Raw genomic sequence first — 22,500 nt, 5'->3', positions numbered from 1 at the left:
TACTTGGCAACTCGTCAGATAAGACCTCAGCTGCTGGAGAGAGAGTAAAAAAAAGAAACTTCCCATGAAAGTCTTTTGGAGCCTGTCTGATGATCTCTGCGACGGTCTCATTTGAAAATCCTGGAAAGAAAACAGGGCAGAAAAAAAAGAATGTGTTCCTTTTTTCCTTTTCTTGTGTGGAGAGAAGGCGGGCAATTAAAGATGTCTGAGAAAGAAAGGCATTGTAACAGGAGAGCGGCTCTCCGTTTGGCACCTTGTTACTGTGGAGACACGTGACCATAGCGACTGGAGCAGGAGATGAGGATTTAAGCAGATCAGCAGACAATGGAGCCTCTCTATGTGCTTTCCTCTCTGGCTCCTGTTCCGTGTGCGTGTGTGTGCATGTATGTTATGCATGCATGTGAGTGAGTGTGTGTGTGTGTGTGTGTGTGTGTGTGTGTGTGTGTGTGTGTGCGTGTGCGTGCATGGGTTTGCATGAGTGTGCGTGCGCATACATGTGTGAGTGTGTGTGTGTGTGTGTGTGTGTGTGAGTGTGTGTATGTGGGGGTGGATGTGTGCCTGTTCTTTTGATGATTACCATCACTTGTGTTATAGCTCAATTACCGCGGCACCATGGCACATTTTTTTGCATGTATGTGTACACCACAGTGCTCAAATCAAATATTACTTGTGTACAGTCCATTTTTCTTTGTAGGATACAGACACATACCCTTGCACACACTTGTACTACCATATCTTGTCCTGGAGAAAAATCGTCCCCAAATCCCTCTTAGGAAATGAACATTAACGAATCACCAGCGTAGTGTATTACTGCAAAGCCGCTTAGAGCGGAACGACAATGCTGTGGGGAAGGAAAGAAATGAGACATTTGCCTAAGTTGCTGCCAGTCACAGTCATTTGCTGAGACAGAGGAACAAATGTTTGAATAAAAATTTTGTGCTCACCCCCCCACCCCACCCCCACCCCCCAGCCTATTCCCCAGAACACACTGTGTTTTTAGGGTTTGAAAAGGTGGATATACTTTGGCAATTTCTGTAGTTTGCGCGTTTGTGTGTGTGTTGACGTCTACATGTTTCTGAGTATTTTTAAATAATTCTTAATATTTGTTACTCAAATATATTGTAAAAAGACCTTGTCAGCCCTGTAGTCTGTGGACATAAGGGTGGAGTGCATGTGGAAGAATTATTTTTGTCACTGTAGCAGACATGTTTAAGATTGATATGAGACTTCCTTCGCTGAAGTCTGTTTTCTTCAGTACCGGTGCCTCGGAGGGACAAACAGAGACACTTCCCTTTCCTCTTGGCATTAGCCTCCCTTCCTGTGATGTCACGGGAGTCTCTTTCCAGCCTAGTTTATATATCCAGGCCTTGAACCCAAAACAACAAATCTTTTTGACATCTAGGAGTCAAAATCACAGGGTCAAGCCAAGGGAAACATATGAGGTTTCTGTTTGTGCAGACAAATTCAGGCACTTGTCTACGGGTGCAAGAAGGCGCCTTAAAAGAGAGAGAACGAGGCAGGCTCTCTTCTCAGCTGAAACACTCCATCAGTGTCGCTCAGGTTCCGCACTAGCCCTATGGGGAAATGTATTAATACACACACACACGCGCGCACACACACACACACACACACACGCTGCTCTTAATCATCTGCCTAAGTCTCCCTGATATGGCTGTTAAGAAATTTGGTGAATTATTCACAGCAGGGTAGCTTTTTTCCTCGTCTCATTATCGGAGTTTGTTGGGGTGGGGTGAGCTGTGAAGCTGAGGTCCCTGGTGACGTGCAGGAGAGGTGTGGCCTGCTCAGTTTACCTCTGTGCCCAGAAAAAAGGCGCATCTTTTCTAATGGCAAGTGTTTATTCTTTAAACACACTGAAGATTCTAGTGCACAGAAACACAGGCTGGAGACAATGCATAAGTGTGTGTATTTGGGTGTTGTGGACAGTGTCTACTAGCACTAATACTGAACGATAACAACTGGTTAGCATTAGGTAAATGAGATCCTGCAACCCGATTCCCACTAGGTTTGGTCACAGTCAGACAAATTTGAATAAAAATAACGTTTGTTCTGAATAATATTTCATAGCTGAGTAGACTCTAATAATGTGACATTTAATTGTTCATTATGATTCCAGGATGTTAACATTTTATTAGTCCACATGACTAATAAGAATCTACATGCACTGACTGTGACATTCTGCCCAGAAAACAGCCACATTTTAAATTCCTCAGTGTGTGGATCTGTAGTCAACATGAGCTAGCTCTGTGCCTTACTGTACCTTCACCCCATGAAAACTTCCCGTCTGCCCCGTCATAATGACATTAGTCCTGATAGCAGGAACTGCTCCGATTGGATTCGAGAATGGCCTGATGCAGCCACAGCCAGCAACAACAGATGTTATCCCAGGGCCCGGGGCAATGGCCATGCTGGCGCTCGTGGAAGTAAGGGGCCAGCCGGACACGGAAGCTGCAGATGACCTGGCAGTGCTGAAGTGTATGGCCAGAATCTGGCCTGCCAGGGTCCCAGACAGCCTATGAAAAGGAAGGACATTTATTCAGCTTTATTGAGACAAAACATTTAGCACTGTATAAAAACTAAAAAGGCACAATCGAACAGTCCTATTGCTGCATGCTTTAGGCTGTAGTCCCAACCAAGCATGATCAGACTCAGCACCCACTTTACAAAAGAACTATTTTTTGACAAACTACCTGACCGAGAGTCCCCTTGGAAATATTAATCGTAATCAGGGCTAGACATGAGCATGCATGAGTGTGTGTGTGTGTGTGTGTGTGTGTGTATGTGTGTGTGTGCATGAATACACATCCATCTGCTGAAAAAGTCACGCAATGGGGGCAGCTGAAGTCCAAGGTGAGCACTTATAAATTGCAGCCACTCACTCCGTTTTCTCCCCCACACATGTTAGCACTCACGCCACTGCGTGCCCCAAATGTAAACACACTGGCCTCGCATGTGTGCATATGTGTGTGTGAGCCACAGTGCTAAGCGAGCGATGGATCATCTCTGCAGAAGTATGCGTGACATGCATTTGGATCACATTATTTCATGTGTTGAAGTGGAACAACACACGTCTGGTTGCTGTAATAGGGCCCAGCTGCACTGATTTGAATCATTTGGTGTATGAGAGCAAGAGTAAGAAAGAAAGAAAGAAAGAAAGAAAGAAAGAAAGAAAGAAAGAAAGAGGGAGTGAGGGATTTGTGAATGTGGAAACCATGTATGCATTACATTAAAGGTTTGCAGACATGGAACTGAATGGGTACTAATTTCCTCCATTTGTTATGACCTGTGACAATCTGTGTGTGTGTGTGTGTGTGTGTGTGTGTGTGTGTGTGTGTGTGTGTGTGTGTGTGTGTGTGTGTATGTGTGTGTGGGTGTGTACGTGTGCATGTGCATGTGTGTATGTGCGTGTATGCGTGTGCCCACCCACAGGGTGCTGTGATCACGCCAGCCATGGACCACACCATCTCCATGCAGCCAGCAAACATGATGGGGCCCCTCACCCAGCAGATGAACCACCTGTCCCTAGGCACCAGTGGCACTGTGAGTGGCCCTCTCCCTCTCTGCTCTTATGTTCACGCTCACTCATTTGCATAACCCCTGAGTGGCCCTGATGGGAGCGCATCTTCTCCCTCTGCTTGCAGTACATGCCAGCGGCAGCGGCAGCGGCTCCTATGCAGGGAACCTACATTCCCCAGTACGCTGCAGTGCCTGCCTCAGCCATCTCAGTGGAGGTGAGTTGGACTCCGCCCACTGGCCCTCCCACTGTTCCTCCCGCTGCCACAACTGAGTCTAATGAGAACTATCTGGATTTGATGGCTGTAATTCCAATTATGGGGCTTTCACCATACCAGTACTGAATTAGCGGTAGTCTTAGTTTCCTAAAGCACCTGACACAGAGGCCCCTAGAAAATATTCATCGTAATCAGAGCAAGACAGAGCAAGATGTGCATGTCCTTGTAGAATTCAGCTGTCATGGGTTCAGTAATGACGTCCATGTAGTTATATCATTTGCCAAAATAAAAAGAGACAGGCATTTGTTTGAAAACTCCTTTCCGTTCATGAAATGAGGAGACCTTATGCTTGTTTAGAAATACCAGTGTTATACAGTCACTTCACATCAATACTAATGGCCTATTAATGAAGGAGGCTAGCTGTGTGAGGAGCCTCTATCCAGAATCAGCTGCTCATGTGAAAGCAGTGTAACTGATCAGCTTTACAGCTAGAAGCAGTAACTCATGAACAAATACACAACCCTGGACTTAACAGAATATTTTAAAATGCATATGAGGGAACTAATAAGTCATCAGTTTACATATCTTTCTAATATATTTCTGTCAAAAGTACCAAAATACAAGCATGCCTTTTCCGAACAAAAATCGGCTAATTTTTTTTTAGCTGATAACTGATAGAGGATGCAGCCTAAACTGTAAGATAGCAAAAGCGATCCAAGGGAGTCTTTATTTCTTAGCCCATCATTTGTGCTCAAAGGGAAAATTCCACATCATGTCCATTCTATCCTTCTGCATGTGCAATTCTCAGAGATGTCACATGATTATGACCTTCCTGGCAGGGTGTGGTGACTGAGGCATCCCCACAGAGCGTGGCGCCCTCTTCCCAGGACGGCAGTGTACAGCAGCCGCAACAGCCCCTGTGTGTGGACGGCACCAGCGATCACGCGGCCACCTACTCCTACCAGCCTGCTAAGTGAGACGCTCCCCCAACCTCACACCCCCCACCCCACACACACACACACACACACTAACACACAGCAGACAGAGACAGCACGGACAGCCATAAATATCCATCCGTCAACAATCTGTTGATAGTCCAGTGCTTTACTACTGTGTTATCCGTTACATTGTTATAGGAGACCCATACTGGCACATGTAGATATCCATGTCATTAACTGGGCTTTATGAAATTGCAGAGGGATTAACTTGTATACAGTTCCTTCTTGTGTATACCCTTCCCTTTAGTGATTGTAATCTCAGCATATATTTGACCTTTATTGCTGTAAATTGCGGTATATTGCTGTATATTCTATCGTCCAGTTTTTTTTATCAGACCAGTTTTGTCCTCACAATTTCTTGTTGAATCTCTCTCTTCCTGTCTGCTTCCTCGCTCCTGATCTTCCTGTGCCCTGTATGCTCAGATAACAAGAGAAGGGGAGAGCAGGAGGAGGGCTGTGTGGGGGCTGTGCTGCCTGGACACTGGGAACTGGGATGGGGACATGGAGGACACCAGGAAAGGCTGTGCAGAAAACGTTTGGCTTCACCTTCGCACAAGCACCAAACAAAAAAGAGAATTTATCAGACCCCTGAGCAGAACAAGAGGAACTTTAGACCCTACATCATGGTCAGAGAGGAGAGTGATATGCAGTCTTGGAGTTTAAGCTAAATGGCTATTGACAACTTTACAAGACTTTTCCTTCGTGAAGTGATGAATTTCAAACAAGTACAAAGTTTTCCAGTTCTTTTCTGAATGTGCAGGTGGGTTTTCAGCTGTGGTGAGTTTTCTATTAGATGAGGAAGCATGTTTGTGTGTGTGTGAGAGAGAGAAAGAGACAGCGAGAGAGAGAGAGAGAGAGAGAGAGGGTGAGAGAGAAAGAGAAAAAGAAGTCTTCCTCAGATTTGAAGCTACTTTTCATTTTTTTTATGAGTTATATTTTAGTTTTCTAGAGAATATCAATGTTTTATCATCTTTGTTGCCTTAATTTTGAGAAATGTCCAAGACTTTTCCCAGTTGAACATCTTATTGAGAAGAAAAGAACACTATAAGGATGGACAAAAGGCCTGAGACAGAAGGGATGCCTAGGATTCCACCTGTCTAGACAAGCCAAAACGGTCTTGTGAAGACAATTGGAATTAGCGGAGGCGATCCTGTGTTTAAAAGAAAGGACAGTCAAAATATAGTGGTGTGTTTAAAGAGATTTTTTTTTAGAAAAAAAAAAATGTTAAACCACTGCATCCTGGGAAATGCAGTTTATTGTGTAGTGCAGATAATTTTTAATGGCATTATTGTTTTTATCTGCAATATTTTTTATGAGCTTTAAGGTGTTTTCAGCCTGCTTTGCTTGTTTAATTGCGGAAAAAGAAGAAAAAAAAGATCAAAAACTAAAACCATAAAAAAAAAAAAAAATATTGGCAGTGCAAAAGTACGTAGATAGGAGCTTTGGAATTAAAATAAAGCAAATGTGTGCAAAAGCAATAGTAATAGGAAATTGTTGACAATTTCTTTAGTCTTTCTTAGCTGTGGATCAAATGCAGCCCATGGATGGCATATTTTAAACCAAAGACGAAGAAACCCCTTACAGACAGTGGAGTAAATCAATTTTTTTTCTATCTGATATTTTTTGGCCTTGTTGCTCTAGTCTCTGTGTCTCAGAAGTATTTGTTTGACCTTGATGATCAAATGGGTACTTAAAATGGGGATGGGGGCGGGGTTATAGGTTTAAACTTCCTTCCACTGCTGCAGCTTTTCTGTCAATCATTCAGACTTAGAAGAAGAGAGAGCATGTGTTGTATTGGGTGTAGTGCCTCCCCAGCAGATGGCATCAGAGAAACAGCAGAAGGAATTTTCTCTCTCTCAGCTGAGCACGCTGTACAGCACTGTTACAGCACCCCCCGGGTCACTGACTCAAGGTCTATTCAGTGTTACATATTCTGCATGGGTCCTCTGACAAACTTGTGTTAAGGAAATCTCATATCCCAGTGTTGCTAACATGTCATTCCTTTTGCCAAAGTAGGAATTCATCCAAGTCAAAGAAATTCCTCAAACTTGTGTGTATTTAAACTCTCTGCAGTTAGCTACCTCAATTTAAGGCAGTTCCACCAAGAGGAAACAGGAAGCTAATGAGGTTATGTATCACCTTCTGGTTGTGAACTACCTGAAAGGTTGTGAGTTGATGCTTTGGGACCAGTGGGAAAAGCTATGCTATGCTCATGTAACATGGTAGATGTTAAACGAATACTTAAATGCTCTACTTTATTCCACTATAAAATAACTTCATGTTCACATTGGTTGAAACCCTCCAACTGAGAAAGTTTGTTTGAGTGACATAACGAACTCACCTTGTGAAGGTGGCATATAAGGTTATCTGTCAATACTGGACAGGTTGGTCTCTCCCGTGCCTTCTTGCAAAAGGACAAAGAGCTAAAGCTCCAAACCAGAGAGAGACAAACTAAACTTAAATATAGTTTAGGCCATCCATCTCAGATCTCATCATTTTTGGCAAGCCAGTTCACAAGAAGGTGATGTAGAAAGTAAGAGTCAGTTTAGGAAAAATGACTTTCGTTTGAGAATAAAGAAAGAGTTTCGCTGCTGTTCTTAATCTGCCATGGCATAGATCATTAGTTTTTGGCCAGATGATTTGATAACACTAATTCATCATGGAGCTTAAATACACATGGTGACAGTCAGCTCTGGTGGTGTTCTTTATCCTACACATTCTCCATTTAGAGTTTCACAATCGATGTTATTTTGTAGGTTCTTCTAAAGTACCCTTTTTAGATCCCATAAATCTTCATTACAATAAGGAAACACTTTTTTTTTATTCTTGTTCCTTGTGAATTAAAAGGAAGCCATTTCAGTTTGCTGAATATTAAAATCCAGAGCCAGAGATTTTTACTAGACTCACTCAGTGCTTGATGTTCATCTGTGTGCGCGGTGTCCATGTTGTTTCTGGAACTTCATCTCTCGTCATCTCTTCACAGAGGGGACCTCTGGGTGCTAACCAATTTGTTCCACAGCATGCACTAGGTACCATCCTATACAAGTGAGTGATGATCAGTTAGCCACTAGGGGTCAGTGTAACAGCAATGCTGGTGATTTGTAGTGACAAGAGTCTTCTGTGTATTCCTTTTTTGATGTTGCTAAAGCAAACTGCTAGCTGCTGAATGAGAGATGATAGAATAGAATTAGAATTTTATTACTATGGATAAAACATTCTTGCAATGGCCTAATTATGCTATTTGGTGGTGGGGTGGGGGTAGAGGTGGGCTTGAGTAGAATGTGTGTTGTCTTCTGGAAGAAGAGTAATGAATTTCAGTTTGTCTCTGCCATGCGTTTTGACAAGGACGATGTGTAGGCTACATTGCAGCTAATCTGTCCAGTCAGTGTCAAGACTGAATAGCTCTGTTACAATATGGAGCGCAAGTTAGATACATTTTCATTTCCCTTGGCTAAAAAGAAAACACATATTTATATCTGTTCGTTCTACTACCTTTCTGGAGAGTTCATTTTATCTTGTAATTGCTGCTATCAAGCCTTCTTTATTGGAGGGCCACAGTAGCAGATGGGAATTGATTAAATGACTGCTGCTTTTTAAACAATCACGAGGACCACAGTCTTAGCAGTGGTGATTCACACGTACACCTTTCAGATCACATCCGTCCAGCGTAAAGCATCCAAATGCCCCCTGTCTTATAGAAAATATAGATGTGACAGATATTGAGTGAGATGCCCTAAGCTGTAGAACAGTTCTCATTCTACTTGGTTTGCTGCAGTCTACATTAGGTAAGCCATGCTCTTCCCTTCCTAATGGGGTTTTCACACTGTAAAATCCAACAGTAAGCCAACTTAAAATAATAATATATAAGTAAAATAATTTTTCACTTGTTTGAAAACTACAAATTCATTTCTACTAAATTTAAATTTAAATGATGCCCAAGAAAATTACAGACTGTTCTGGAACTGTTTTGAATTCTTCATATAATGTGAACAGGTAAATAGACTCCAAATGTATATTTGACACCTGACTTACTTATGTGACAGACGGTTTTCTAACACTTCAGGACAGTTTCCCAGGTAAGGATTAAGCCTGTTCTTGGTCAAAAGTGTAGTGCCAATGCTAATTCATTATTTATAGCCTAGGTTTGGTTTTGTCCATGTCAGGGAATCTGGCAACTTGCATTATTTGAGTAAGCTTATTGCTGGGTTTTACAATGAACACTGAAACACTTCCTTCTTTTCTAACACGACCCATTATTTTATTAGCCATTGACATCAAGTCTTCAGCTCTAATTGGGTGTCCGAGATAATCATCAATTTAGAATGTTCATTGACCTATCAAGACCTCTGGTTTTAGCAAGGGGAGGGTCATGTAGCGTCAGTATGGAAAATAATTTACTATGTTCTACCAAATTCAGCCAAAACAGCAAAACCTCTATAAGAAATTAACTTATTGACAGAGGAAATAGAAGACTATTTATGGAATTCTTTTTATTTGTAGAAGAGTTGTGGAGAGACTTCTCGAGCAGTTCTCAGATGCAGTTCTTTGTTTTGCTGCACACTCATGCCTCCCATGTGTTCGAGTCGTGATCCTGAGAGTTTCTGTAAATCAGTGGATGTTGAGTTAACATTTCTGTTTATTATTTTTCTTTCAATGAAGCTTTCAATAAAAAAAGTTAAAATCTCACTTTCACAATGCCGTGTTTACTGTTTTGTTAATGACACTTAATGACTCAAAGTTTAATCTAGTTTATTTGTTTGTTTGTTTGTTTTTTTGGGGGGGGGGGTGTGAAAATGAATGCACAGATATAGATTCCAGGACAATAGCTGCAGGTCATCATCTTGGATTAATATATACAGAATGCCTGTACTAATAAAACTGCAGTGAAATAGTGGCAACATATGCATGGATTTCCATTGGTGAAGAGGACCATAGATGTATAAACTGTACATGTTTGCATGTATAGCATATGCATAGACATACAGACTACATAACATGCTGAAGGAAAAGCTACAGAATGGACTTGCTATACAGGAATAATATCTGATAAAATGTGTACAGATTACTATAGTACACTTGACAGAGAGAGCAAGCGAGTGAACCCTGATGGGAGGAATGAGAGGTCAGTGAGCCCTGGCCTGTTCTACAGTGACCAGTGACTCTCCTCGCATTGTCTCCTCCCACTCTTCCAAGGGTGATCGATAGAGAGATTGTTCTTCCACACAAGTGGCTAATTCAGGCTCACTGGTGACCTTTAACCTTTCCTCCTTCATTTCAGACCCCACGGCCCTCTCCACCCTTCGCATACAATGCTCATCTTCACATGTGACATTTAGAGAGGCAAAGCAGGCAGACGACTTCTCCTGCAAACAGTGGGGAGTTTGTTCTTCCTTCCAGAAGATCAATGATTTGAACTCTGACAGCCTATATGTTCCCATCTTTGGTTTATTTGCAGAAGTCTTAAGGCCTTGGACATACACACATTACTTGCCAATCAGCTAACCTCCCAGGTTACTACATGCAGGACCATGTAGATCTTCTGTTTAAATAAGGTCTGTTTGCAGCGTTCCAGACAACACTGCATTTTGGTGTGTGTTATGTCTGTGTAGAATACATTCATACATGTGGATCTTACGTCCCCCATAAATCACACACCAGCTCAGCTTCCTGTATCAGATGACTGCCGATTATAGCTGTCATTAACCGCACACTTTCTAGTAGCATGTCTCCCTTTCACAATACTCACTTGTTCTTTTCCAATTACCATGATCTTGTTTGTCCATTTCTGTTTTCTAATGACACTCTACTTATGTTAATCATTATTATTAGAGTGCTTATCCATCTATATTTACTACATTTAGCTGACCATTTTATCCAAAAAGGGACTTACAATTATGAACTAATACAACTTGAGGATTAAGGGTCTTGCTCAGCAGCCCGACAGCACTATCTTGGCAGCAGTGGGGCTTGAACGAACAACCTCCAGATTATTAGTCAAATACCTTAACCATTGAGCTACCTCTATCTATCTATCAGTCTAGCTAGTCCACCCCTTTAAAACATATAAAACATAAAATGTTGGGGGCGTAAAACCTCTTTACCTTGAGCACTTTACCTTGATGTGTGCCAAGATTTGGTTTAGTAACCACATACCTTTCATATTACATCCATTGTTGTTATTAAATACCTCATAGTAGTTCATGAATAATACGCCTTAAGATGAAAAGCTGATTAATAAAGCTGGAGCTTAGGAGGTTAAACCATAAATTCACAATGTCGCAGTGATAAGATTTAAAGATATTGCAGTCAGCATGGAACTTCTCTGATTTTTAAGAGCGCTCAAAAAAAAAAAAACCTGAACTGATGTATCCAAACGTTTGCACCGGCCAACAGGCATCTCTGAGAAGACACATTTGTACCATTGATTAAATTCCCTTTCTACAGCCTTTATAGTGTAAGAACCAGCAGGCCAAAACTTGGTGGCCGAGCTTTTCTAAGCAAAAGGCTCAGCCTACTCGAGCTGTGGAGGGTTGGGAGGAGCAGGCTGGGGAAGGCCTGCGTGGAGAGGCAGCCAGCGCCAGAGGGAGATGCTGGCAGAAGGCCAGCTGGCCGAGCTGTTTCTACGGTTACCTGCGGACCGGCAGACTTGGGAGAAACTCTGGACCCTGGAGGGAGGTTTCTATGGTAACCTGCTGAATTGCGGACTTATCCTGATGTAGCGAGCCCTTGCGTTGCCTCTGTGTCCTGGCATGCGGCAGATGATGGAAAAGCACAGAGGAAAACAGCCTCAGAGGTTAAGATGGCTCTGTTCATTTCCAATATGTCTCATGCCAGCACAACTCTGCTGTTTGCGAGTCTATTTGGGCTTGGAGGGTCCTGGTTGCTCAGAGGTAAAGTCAGCTGAGAGAACAATGACCGGGCAAATGGCCTGTACCTGCTGGGCATGGTGAGCTAATCAGCAGAGGGCTGCTATAATAGGATGCAGGACAGCTCCAGTATTTACTGTTGCATGTTGCAATGTTGGATTTACGATAACGTGCAAAACATGCATTGAAAGCATTACATCATGACCTGTTTTACTCAGTCCTTAGTTATTTATTAGACATACATGCACTAAAAGGTTAAAATTAAAATGATAACTAACATCTTGCCGATCGTTATAAATCAGCTTTTTAAAATAAACATTAAATACATTTTGTTTAATAATTGTGAGGACCATATGTTCTACTTTTCCTGTGAACTCTAAATACATATATAATAGTCAACATAAATGTTTGAATAAATTATATGTCCAGTATGAAAACTGCTCAAAAACACAGAAGTTATTATTTAAGTCAACCTACAACCTACAGAGCCTCACTGGAGTATAAGTGAAGTCAGTGTAAGAGCATTTGAATGCTTGCTGTCTTTCCCTGTGAGGAAGGCTGAGGTGCAGGAGTGAACTGGACCTCCCATTAATCAGACCCAGCTCTGCCTTCTTTAGCCACGCACTGCCAAAACCTCTTGGCTGAACACTGGGTCCTACCCTGAGCACAGGTAGGAGCCAGGCCGCTCCTCTTCCAGGGGGCTGAGATTATCACTTAAGGGTCATTAAGGTTTCTCACTGTCTCATCAAACACACCAACCTCTGCCAATCACTGACATCCCCTCTCCCTCTCTCTCTCTCCCTCTCCCTCTCTCTCCCTCTCTCTCTCTCCCTCTCCCTCTCCCTCTCTCTCTCTCTCTCTCTCTCCCTCTCTCCCTCTCTCTCTCTCTCTCTCTCTCTCTCTCTCTCTCTCTCTCTCTCTCTCTCTGTGTTCCTTTTTCCCGCTGTTTCCTCTTTCTTCCACTATGATATTTCCCTGGAGTGGGAATGTGGGACTTTATGCAGACGTTCATATTTTTTCTCTCGCCCCTGTTTCCATAGTCTCTCTCCAGATATGGGCAGCCTAACAGCAGCTCAGATGGCTGGAGCGGTTGCTATGGCTTCAGTCCTGACAACAGGCATAAACAGCCGCACTCTGTGTGCGCATGAGTGTGTGTGTGTGTGTGTGTGTGTGTGTGTGTGTGTGCGCATACGTGCGTGTGTGTGTGTCTGCACGCGAGGCGTGTGTATGTGCGTGTGTGTGTGTGTGCGCACGCATGTGTGTGTGTGCGCGTGCGTGCGTGTGTGTGTGTGTGCACCGGCGTGTGTGTGTGTATGTGCGTGTGTGTGTGTGCGCACGCGTGTGTGTGTGTGTGTGTGTGTGTGTGTGTCAGTGTGTGTGCTGTGAGTAGGCGCAGAGTTGTGTACTAACACAGGCTGTAAAGAAGGACGCTTTACTTAGTGGAAAAGAGCAAGTTTCATGCTGTTTCAATACAGAAGGGACCGTTTTTTACTGATATTACACAGGTCTTGCTAGCCCATCTATCCAGGCCATTGCAAGGCTGGAGAAATGTATGTTTCCCCTGCAGGCCAGCACTTAGACTGCCTTTGAGTGACTTCAATGAGAGTTAGTCAGAGAAGGTGGATGAGAGCTGTTGCTTTCTCCTCTGATTGCTTTGTCACCGAGCAGCATGAGCAGGCCTGCACCATTGCCTTATTCTCATGCTTTAACTCTGCAGTGTGTCTGGAAGCATGTTTTTGTGTGTGTGCATGTGCGTGCACATGCATGTGTGTGTTTTTTCGTACATTTTTACAAAGCTATGTTTTATTTTGTTAATGAAGAGAGGAAAACCATTTCTTTTTGGCTACTGATAAAGGAATAGAGGAAGATTTATGGTTATGTTCAGTACATTCCCTTTCCATATAGGTTGTTGCTAAAGTTATGTATATATAAAATGCACATGTCATATTTATGACTTCAAGTACTGACAAGTTATAAAACAAGTGTGCGTGCTTGTGTGCATGTGTGTGCGGACGTGCACATGAGTGTGCGCACCAGGATTTTTAAAGGTTTCTGGAACATTCCACTGGCATTGGCAGCATATTAGCTATATTCTCTGTAATAGTCCTTTGGGATTGGAATGTTTGAGCAGTGTGGTAATGAGCTAATTAAATGGAATGTTAAGTTAAGCCCACTGATATGCCAAATGCCAGCAGAAACCTGCTGATTACTGCACTGTAGTCACGGATATGGCCACTATTAACCCAGAAACAACAACCCCCCCTATAAAGCTTAGTTAGAAGATCCATTAGGGTTTTTCCAAAGCACACAACATGATGCAGTATGCTAAGTTAAACCTTGATTCAAAAACAGGGGGTGGGGGGGGGGGGGACTTGCTAGAACGAATCGGCAGTGTGCTCAGTCTGTTGTGAACTCAGTTTCTCCTGAGAAAACTTGCTGACACTGAGCTCCTGAAGACGTACATTATCAATGCACCAGTGTCGTCTTTCGAGAGCGCAGTGTTCCAGCAGAGATGTGGGGGCCCACTTCCTTAGCTCACACTCACTGTATGTAAGTCAACTCTGAATCAGTGTCTGGAGAGCACATCTGCTCTCTATTAGGACTACAGTGTGGCATGGAGAACAAGTGGGTCTGCCTGCGCACTGTGCCGAACTGCCCTCCTCTCCTCTGTCCACACCTTCAGCTATGCGCCACCATCATCCTGCACACCCCCAGGACATGCACCCTGCACTCTTCCAGGGCCCGCCTGCCACGATTTCTCCCCACACACCAAAGGTAATGTGCCAGGAAAAAAAAACATGTAGAAGAAAGAAGTGGAAAAAAACATAATTAGCAGGTCGACTCTCATGGCAAAGCCCCAGGAGTCACCTGACCATTAAAGGCTGTCACTAAAAAAAGCAGATTTGTCCTCTTGAAAGTGTGTGGTTTGATCAAGTTTCAGTCTGGCAAACTAAAATTCATAGCTCAAGAGCTATGGGTTGCAATGGATCCTCATGCTTTTGAGTTCAGGAGTTCAGTGTGAGTTGCTGCCCGCTCTCTCTCTCTCTCTCTCTCTCTCTCTCTCTCTCTCTCTCGCTCTCTCTCTCTCTCTCTCTCTCTCTCTCGCTCTCTCTCTCTCGCTCTCTCTCTCTCTCTCTCTCTCTCTCTCTCTCATCCCCTCTCTGTCTCCCTGTTCCACCTACCATTCTTGTGTAATAAGCTTTACCGCAATATATACATATAATGTTTTTTCTTCATATTCTGCTCATGCTTCTCGTGTAAATTTGCCTATAGTCCTTGGGAGTCTAGACTGGGAAGCTGGTGCTTATTAAAGAGTCAGTCATAAAAAAAGGTTTGGAGATCACTGACTTCAGCTTAGGCACTGACCACACACACTACATAAATACAAACAGAATACCCCCCCACCCCCCAACACCTTTTCTATTTTATGCATTCTGTCTCTCATTGTTGGCCTTTCTCATGTGTTTCTGAGACGATTTGCTATGCATGACTAAGACATGAAACACATGATCACAAGTCACCTGCCACCCCAGGCACTGGTGGCAGGCCCTCTCCACGGCAACTGATCTCAGCAGAGCAATAAAAGTAGGAAGTGGAATAAACTGATTAAAAAAGTTTCTTGCCTAGTGGAAAGACGAACGTGTGAAGGGGGGAGAGAGAAGGCGGAGGCTCTGCATACTGCATACCAGAGCTGTGAGGTAGACCCGGCAGGGTGGACTGGGGTCAGTGAGAAGCACGTTGCACAAAACGCTCACATGATATGCAGCAAACTCACTCCATGTGCGTGAGGATGTAACGTTTTTGAAACATTTCAAAAAGATGACTGTTCATGAAGAGGGTACATTCACCTACATTCATGTGAAGACTTTTAAAACCAGCCATGGTTCAGATATAACTTCAAACTGAACTTTTATAGCTGGCTACTCATTCACCTCAAGACTGATGCTGCAATATTTTTCAGCATCAATCAGATCATAAGAACTAGCATCTCATGGGATAGAGCAAACATACCAGGATCGCTGCTTTGATTTGCATTGTGCTTGGAGACCTGGACGGCATGTTACATTTTAATTAAGCTGGAATGCAAACTGCTTGTTTAATAATAAGAAAATGCCTAGTTTAGTGTGCTGCATAAATTTAAAAGCTACGAAATATATTACACTTCTGGTTTGTGTAAGAAAGTGACTTTAATAAAATATTACACTATTTTCAGAGTCTGTTGAGACTATCAGGGACTCTGGCTAGAGCAAGCAGGCTGTGGCCCAGCTGTTCAAACACTTGCTCTGCAGATGCCAAGCTGCAGGCACTGCAGTTTATCCGCTGAACCTCAGACAGGGTTTTAGCCACTTCCTCTATCCTGATGTCTACTGTCTATCTCACCTCCTCTCAGCCTCGTGCACACATGGTCGTGGGTGTCACTGTGTCTCCAAATATGATTTTCAGCTTTTAGTGCTATGCTATATTATTCATCCTACATAAAAAGCACATGGTGTAACTCATTTAAATGAAATAATTACTTAATGTTTCCAAATGTACAAATAATCTATTTTGCCTTGAGGATTTTCCTAGAAAACCACTCTCTGTGAGTGTGGGTACGTGTTGGTGTGTGTGTGTGTGTGTGTGTGTGTGTGTGTGTGTGTGTGTGTGTGTGTGTGTGTGTGTGTGTGTGTGTGTGTGTGTGAGAGAGAGAGAGAGAGAGAGAGAGAGAGAGAGAGAGAGAGAGAGACAGAGACAGAGAGAGAGCACGATCGAGAGAGCAATACATGAGCTCTCTTCTTAGTCAATCTGATGCAGTGTTTGTCACTAGCTTAAGAGCAGTGCAGGGAACTGCATCATCAAGGACATTTGAGGTTGGATCACATTGTGCTGACTGACTGTCTCTCTCTCATTGCTGAGTCTCACCATCCCTCACTGTTTTTAAAGACGCTTCTCCCACCTCTTGCTCCATCACTCTCTATCTCCCTGCCCTCTCCCCTGCTTCCAGATCTCATATGCAGCCTAAAGCAGCGTTTCCATGTATTTTTTGCTCTGCTGAGTACTTCAACAGATGTCTTTTTGTCTTGTTTGTTTCTAATCGTTTTAGCAGCGGAATTTAAAGTGCCTGGGTTTATCAAGGGCTGAGATCAAAGAACAGCCAGGCTTGTCTTTGCCGCTCTCCCCACCTTGTGCCTCAGTAGTTTGACATTGCAGTGACTTCTAACAGTACATTTATACTTGATCCCCTACTGTTCTCTTGAAGGCCTGTACACACACACACACCCACACACACACACACACACACACACACACACACACACACACACATACACACCCACACACACACACACACACACACACACACACACACACACACACATACACACACACACACACATATATATATATATAAATGTATATGTATATATGTGTATGTATGTTTGTCTGTGTCTGTGTAATTTTTTTTGTTTTGTGGTCTGCTCTCAGTTTCTATCAGACAGGTTTAGCCTAGCCTCACTTTTATCCATTATCTGTTATTCTGTTTGCATCAGTACAAATTACATTAAAGAAGGGGAAACATTAAAGTTCTCCAAGAGCAGTTCTCCACCCCTGCATTTCACAAACACTTATGTTTATAATTTTCTCCACAAGCTATATACTCCATGGACTGTGGCAAATACCATGCAGTGTGGTGATTCCTCTCGCATTCTTTTGGGCAGTGCCAGTGTGAGGAGAAATGAACTGTGTGCAGTGGGAGGCTCATTCGCAGAACCCCACGCATGCAGCACATGGCCCGTTCTCACTGCACTAAATCTGCACACTGGAAACCAGCCTCTCCCCACATTAACTATAAGAAGTGTTTCAGTGAAACTGAGGCTGGCCCAGGTGACGAGCCTCACAAAGCTGAGTCGGATTGCGTTCAGCACTGCCAAATGAACTGTTTTTGTTCTGTCCACACCCATTTCAGATGGGAACTTCCCTAATTGACTCTGACTTAATTCCTAGTCTGTAGCTGTCTTCAGCAGCAGCAGTGTGGACTGTTGTGATTGGAAACAGTGATTCATTCCAACGAGAATGTTTATCTTGGCGACGTGCCACGCCAGGGCATGTCACCCTGTAAAAGTGTAATGTCAACATGTGCACAGTCATTGTCCAGTTAAACGCTGTTCTCTATCATCCAGTACAATGCATTGAATGTTTAAGGCTTGCAGCATTGTTTATAGCTGTTAACACACGCTGCGTGCCTTGGCCGTGTTTAGACAGTTGAGACAAATGCAGATTTGCTTTTTGACTTGATCGCGACTATGCTGTCAGCATATGATCATTTGTCCTTTCTGACTGTTTGAAATTGCTGCATTGTCATATGAACAGGGCAAAATTGGGAAATGAAACAACAGGCTAGACATGGCTTCAGAAAAAGTCAAACTTTCACTATGTGTCAGATATGGGAACATAAAACCTAATTTGATAGGCACCAACACAATTCCGGAAGGGAGTTGTAGCAGATATCAGGGTGTATCACCTGCAGTGTTTATGAGGAACATGTTGGATAAGGTATCTATCAAGGGTCTCAGTGCCTGCAGGAATTTGTTAGAAACCTGTTCAACAACACTATTAATTTATCCTCCTTGACAAATAAAAAAGAACATAATTAGTGCATTGAGGTAATACAGTACAGTACATGGCCCCTAGACAGCATGGCCTTTGATGGATGTTTCTGCAGCAGCGGGGGCTAATTCCAGTCCTATGGGAAAGGCCCCACACACCGTTTATGTGTGATTTCTCACATGTACTGAGTACTGATCATATGAATCAGACAAAGCAAAGAAAAGAAAAATAAATCAACTCTGTAGTCGTCCAGGAATCTAGAATCTATGATACAGTATACCTGTGTCACTCTGGGTCTGTTCTATGAGTGTGCTTGTGTGCGTGAGCTTGAGCTTTGCTTTACTCTCTTTGTAGAGACCAAATGTTCTCACAATAATAGCTAGCCATTAAAAAGGTCTTATGTTGTCAGGACATTTTGTCAACTCCCTCTAGGGACAATTTTTTGAATTTTGAAAAAAAAAACAAAAACAAAAACACATGAAATACAGCTTTCACTTTTAAAAATATGTAGAATGAAAACATGGCTGTTTTTAGCCTTGCTTTGCCAAGCCAGGGCTAATGAACTGTGGACTCTCTCTTTTCCTAAGCTTTTATGCAGTCTTGAATCACTCTAACCTTATTTGTTGTAAGGTCCTATTGAAATCTTTCCCCAGAGTTAACCTCGTCCTCATCCTCAGCTGGCAGTCTAAGCAGGGGTCTTCCTGTCCACGCTGGCCTGTGTGTGGACATTGTCCATTTAGTTACTGAGTGAGAAGCATTGTGTTTCGTTGGCCCTTTGGGCATTCCACGGTGCCTTTGGGATGACATCACTGAGGTCTAAGGCCATGTTTCCCAGCTTAGCCGCATCATTATATGGAAGTGAGAGTGTTTTACTCTGCCATAGTGGAATAAAATCTGTGGTATTTTAACAACTAGACAAAAGTAACAAACCAAAAGAAAAACAATGAAAGCAGCATTTCACTAGAAGTCTGTCTTTTGACTGCTTATTGGTTTGTTTTCCAATCACATAATTCAATTCTTCATTCAAAAAAACTACCTCACCATATGTTAATGATGAACCTTATCTCACGTTTTACTATTCCATTGAGAGTAATGTTCGTAATGAGGTCAGGCTTATATTTCAGCACAGAAGTAATTCGCTTAATTCCGGTGGGCACTAACAGAGTTCCCCTCCAGGCTTTTACTGTACAAATGACATCTGTGTGTGTGTTCTCACTACACACAGGCACACCATCCCAGCAAAAGACTTATCAGCTGTTGTTCGTCTTGGGCAGAGATTGGAGACCCCTCCTCCCTCACACACAGCAGATAAGGAAGGCTGACTGAGGGTTCAGCAGCACTAAATCATTATGGTGTAATAGCTGTCAGTGGCTGCTGTGGGTGGAGGCCCGTACTGCTGGGCCCGAGGTTATTGGATCCTCGCCTTCCTGGAGGGATTTCCTGTCCCATGGCCCCACTGCTTGCTTCCAGTCTGCTGCTGCTGCTTAGTGCGCTGGGGAGAGATAGGTCATGCCTCTTCCGGACCTGGGAGAGAAGCTCAGGCCAGTGACATCTGAACGATGGCCGGGAATGTCCTGTAGCACACACATGCCCCACAGCCGAGCTGCCTCTGGGTTCTCTAGCAGTTTTCGGAACATTTTTCCAATCCCAAGGCGAAGCGTCTCTTTTGTCATAGCAGTCATTTGGTTTTTGTGCAGAAGAACAGAAAAGCTTTTGAAAACCATGTACTTCATTCAGACCACATTTTTCGAAGCTTGTATTTTAAATCATAAACACTAAATCCTGCACTCCCCTCCAGCAAGGGTCTTGCATCTCCAACCATCGTCAGCAGGGCCTCTAATTAGCCCCTCTCTGGCTTTAGCCCTCTGCTTTCATCCTGTAATGACAGACCTGGTCTTCATTATGGATCCTCAGCCACTGCCAGAACCCCAAAACCACGCAAGCTGCATCTTCCCCCTTATCAGAGCTTCCTCTCAGGCTGTGGGGTTTACCCCAGTAATACGCTACACTCTCTCTGTCTCCACCCTGGAAGCAGTGTTTCCAGCAAGCCTGTGCGCTCTACCGCACCTAAACACAGCTCCCTTCAGGACAGAAGAGCAAAAAATCTGCAATACAGAATACAGTTTGTGGTGGTCACCAAAGGAATGCTGCTGAGAGAAACTATGGCTTATGTCTTGCCTAGAGGTCAGTGTGAATAAGAAATAACAAATTACTATACAGCTACTCTTTTAAGCAGCTCCTGTCTAATAGACACACCAAGTGCTCCCTAAAGATGGTGTTTGTCATAGTGCACCAGGGACACATCCACTGTCTCACACACACACACACACACACACACACACTTGCCTTGCTCCCAATCACCTGATTATTGACTGCTTGCACCTGTGCCTTGTTTGCCTTCTTTGTACGTTTATTTAAAGCTCCCAGGTGCACTTCTCATAACTGAGTGTGAGGGATGCCCTGAGTGAAAGTGCTACTCTGCTGCGGTGCTACACCTGGAGAACTACTGCCAGCATTACTGCATTTTTCCCTTCTATTTCTGCTTTGGTCTTTTTTTTTGGTTTTTTGCAGCGGAGAATAATGACACTCCATTCTTGCCCTCGCATCTCGCTCCCTCTCTTCTGATGTCACAGTGCTGAAGACCTCAGGGATGGGTGGGGTTAGCCATTACTACACCATGCACTTAGGGCCCCATACAAACCCTTTCAGCTGGATTTGAACATATACAGCAGATCCTTACTGCCATATTTGCCACAGTGAGGCAGCTGGTCCTGCTCTACATATGCTCTGGGAGTTCCCCACTATCAATAGCCCTTGGTCAGATACTGCAGCTGTGAGGGCATGAATGCCTGGCTCCCTGCTTCACCCACTCTCCCCCTTTTAAGCGTTGACTACACCCCTCTGCCTCCTGCCACAGAACCCTGATAATGAAGCTGTAAGGCTTAAAAGTGTTCGATTGCTCTTTTGTTAAATGATGCTATGCTTAATAATAAGAGACAACTTGTAAAGATTATGTTGAAGTCCATCATTAACTACAGTAATTTGGCAGACGACAGAACTGTTTACTATCTCAGTTTAGACACCTCCTGATTGTTACTACTGCACTTTGTTTTGATAACATTGACTGCATTTGTTTTAAAGATTCAGCATATATATATATATATATATATATATATATATATATATATATATATATATATATATACACACAAACAAAATCTTACTCTCAAAAAGCTCATTATGTAGATTTTATTAATGTTGTTGAATTTACTAAAATCTCCTTTTTTTAATTATGAGAATATTATGATAGATTAGTATTTTATTACCCAAAAGTCAGATGTTGAAATTAATGTATTCAGATGTCAGATGTTGAAATTAATGTATTCTCAATTTAACATTTAGTAAAGCTGTGCTTTCCTGTATAAAAAAAAGGATTTAATCTCAGTTTAAATGATTTAATCTAGACTGAACTAGATTCTGTAGTACGTAGTGTGGCCAGTGGATTAAAAAACAGTCTACAGTCATATGTCTGCAGTGTACTGTAGAAAGTAGTTTAGGTAGAGACGTAAGTGATGGTGATTTCCTGCACCAATTCAGAAGCTGGAAGGCCTTTCTTCACCACATTGACCACTGCTCTGCACACTTCTGCACACTGTGAACGGTTTGGTAAAGTCTGTTTCTCACACAGCAGGGCTCCTTGGCACAGACTGGGACTGAAGGATGAGACCGAATCACCATTGTTAGCTGGTGGAGAAATAATCTCACTTATATATGGAGGTGAAGTAGATAATAACTGGAGCATGCAAATGACCCTGACCTGCTTTGGAGCACAGTTGCCAGTTGTCAACACAGAAAAAATGGATACAGGCCTCACACTGAATAATGGTACTTCCCCACTAATTACTGACTAAAACAGTACATTTTATCCCAGTCATTTGTATTTGCTGAGTAATATCTGGCTCACGTAGCCTCCCAGCTCTATGAATAAGACTGCCTGAATATACTTCACATGCAAAGTGATTTATAACTGGTGTAAGTGTTGACATAAATTTAATATGCTTCAACAACCTAATTTTTTAATCCCATTTTAGGCCCTGTAGATGTTCAATGTATCTAAATGTGTTTTCTTCTACTTGTCAGGAAGCATTTTGCATCTTTAATTTGTGATTGGTTATACAGTGGGAAAACCTCAGTGTTGACTGTGTTAACTAAGCTTCAGCAGTGTAGCTAGAAATGACACAACTTTTGAGTAAATGTTGCTGTTTGCTCTCCTTTGATCATGCCACTTTGTACAACCAGAAA

At 42.9% G+C, this 22,500-nt stretch overlaps 1 protein-coding gene across 2 annotated transcripts in view; it reads left to right on the top strand.

The window, feature by feature from the left end:
• rbms3 (RNA binding motif, single stranded interacting protein) overlaps nt 1-9,433 on the top strand; it is a 93,533-nt gene extending 84,100 nt beyond the window's left edge. For both annotated transcript variants that reach the window (XM_035530473.2, XM_035530472.2), the window contains exons 11-14: nt 3,448-3,558; nt 3,660-3,749; nt 4,589-4,722; nt 5,171-9,433. In XM_035530473.2, the coding sequence (XP_035386366.1) occupies nt 3,448-3,558; nt 3,660-3,749; nt 4,589-4,722; nt 5,171-5,174 (339 nt within the window). In that variant the 3' untranslated portion in view covers nt 5,175-9,433. The remainder of the gene's footprint in view (nt 1-3,447; nt 3,559-3,659; nt 3,750-4,588; nt 4,723-5,170) is intronic.
• The last annotated feature ends 13,067 nt before the right edge of the window (nt 9,434-22,500 follow it).

Source organism: Electrophorus electricus, chromosome 14 (assembly GCF_041902795.1).
Source record: "Electrophorus electricus isolate QZ-2024a chromosome 14, ASM4190279v1, whole genome shotgun sequence".
Taxonomy (NCBI): domain Eukaryota; kingdom Metazoa; phylum Chordata; class Actinopteri; order Gymnotiformes; family Gymnotidae; genus Electrophorus; species Electrophorus electricus.
Note: the sequence above shows the minus strand (reverse complement) of the source record. Positions and strands in the feature narration are given on the sequence as shown.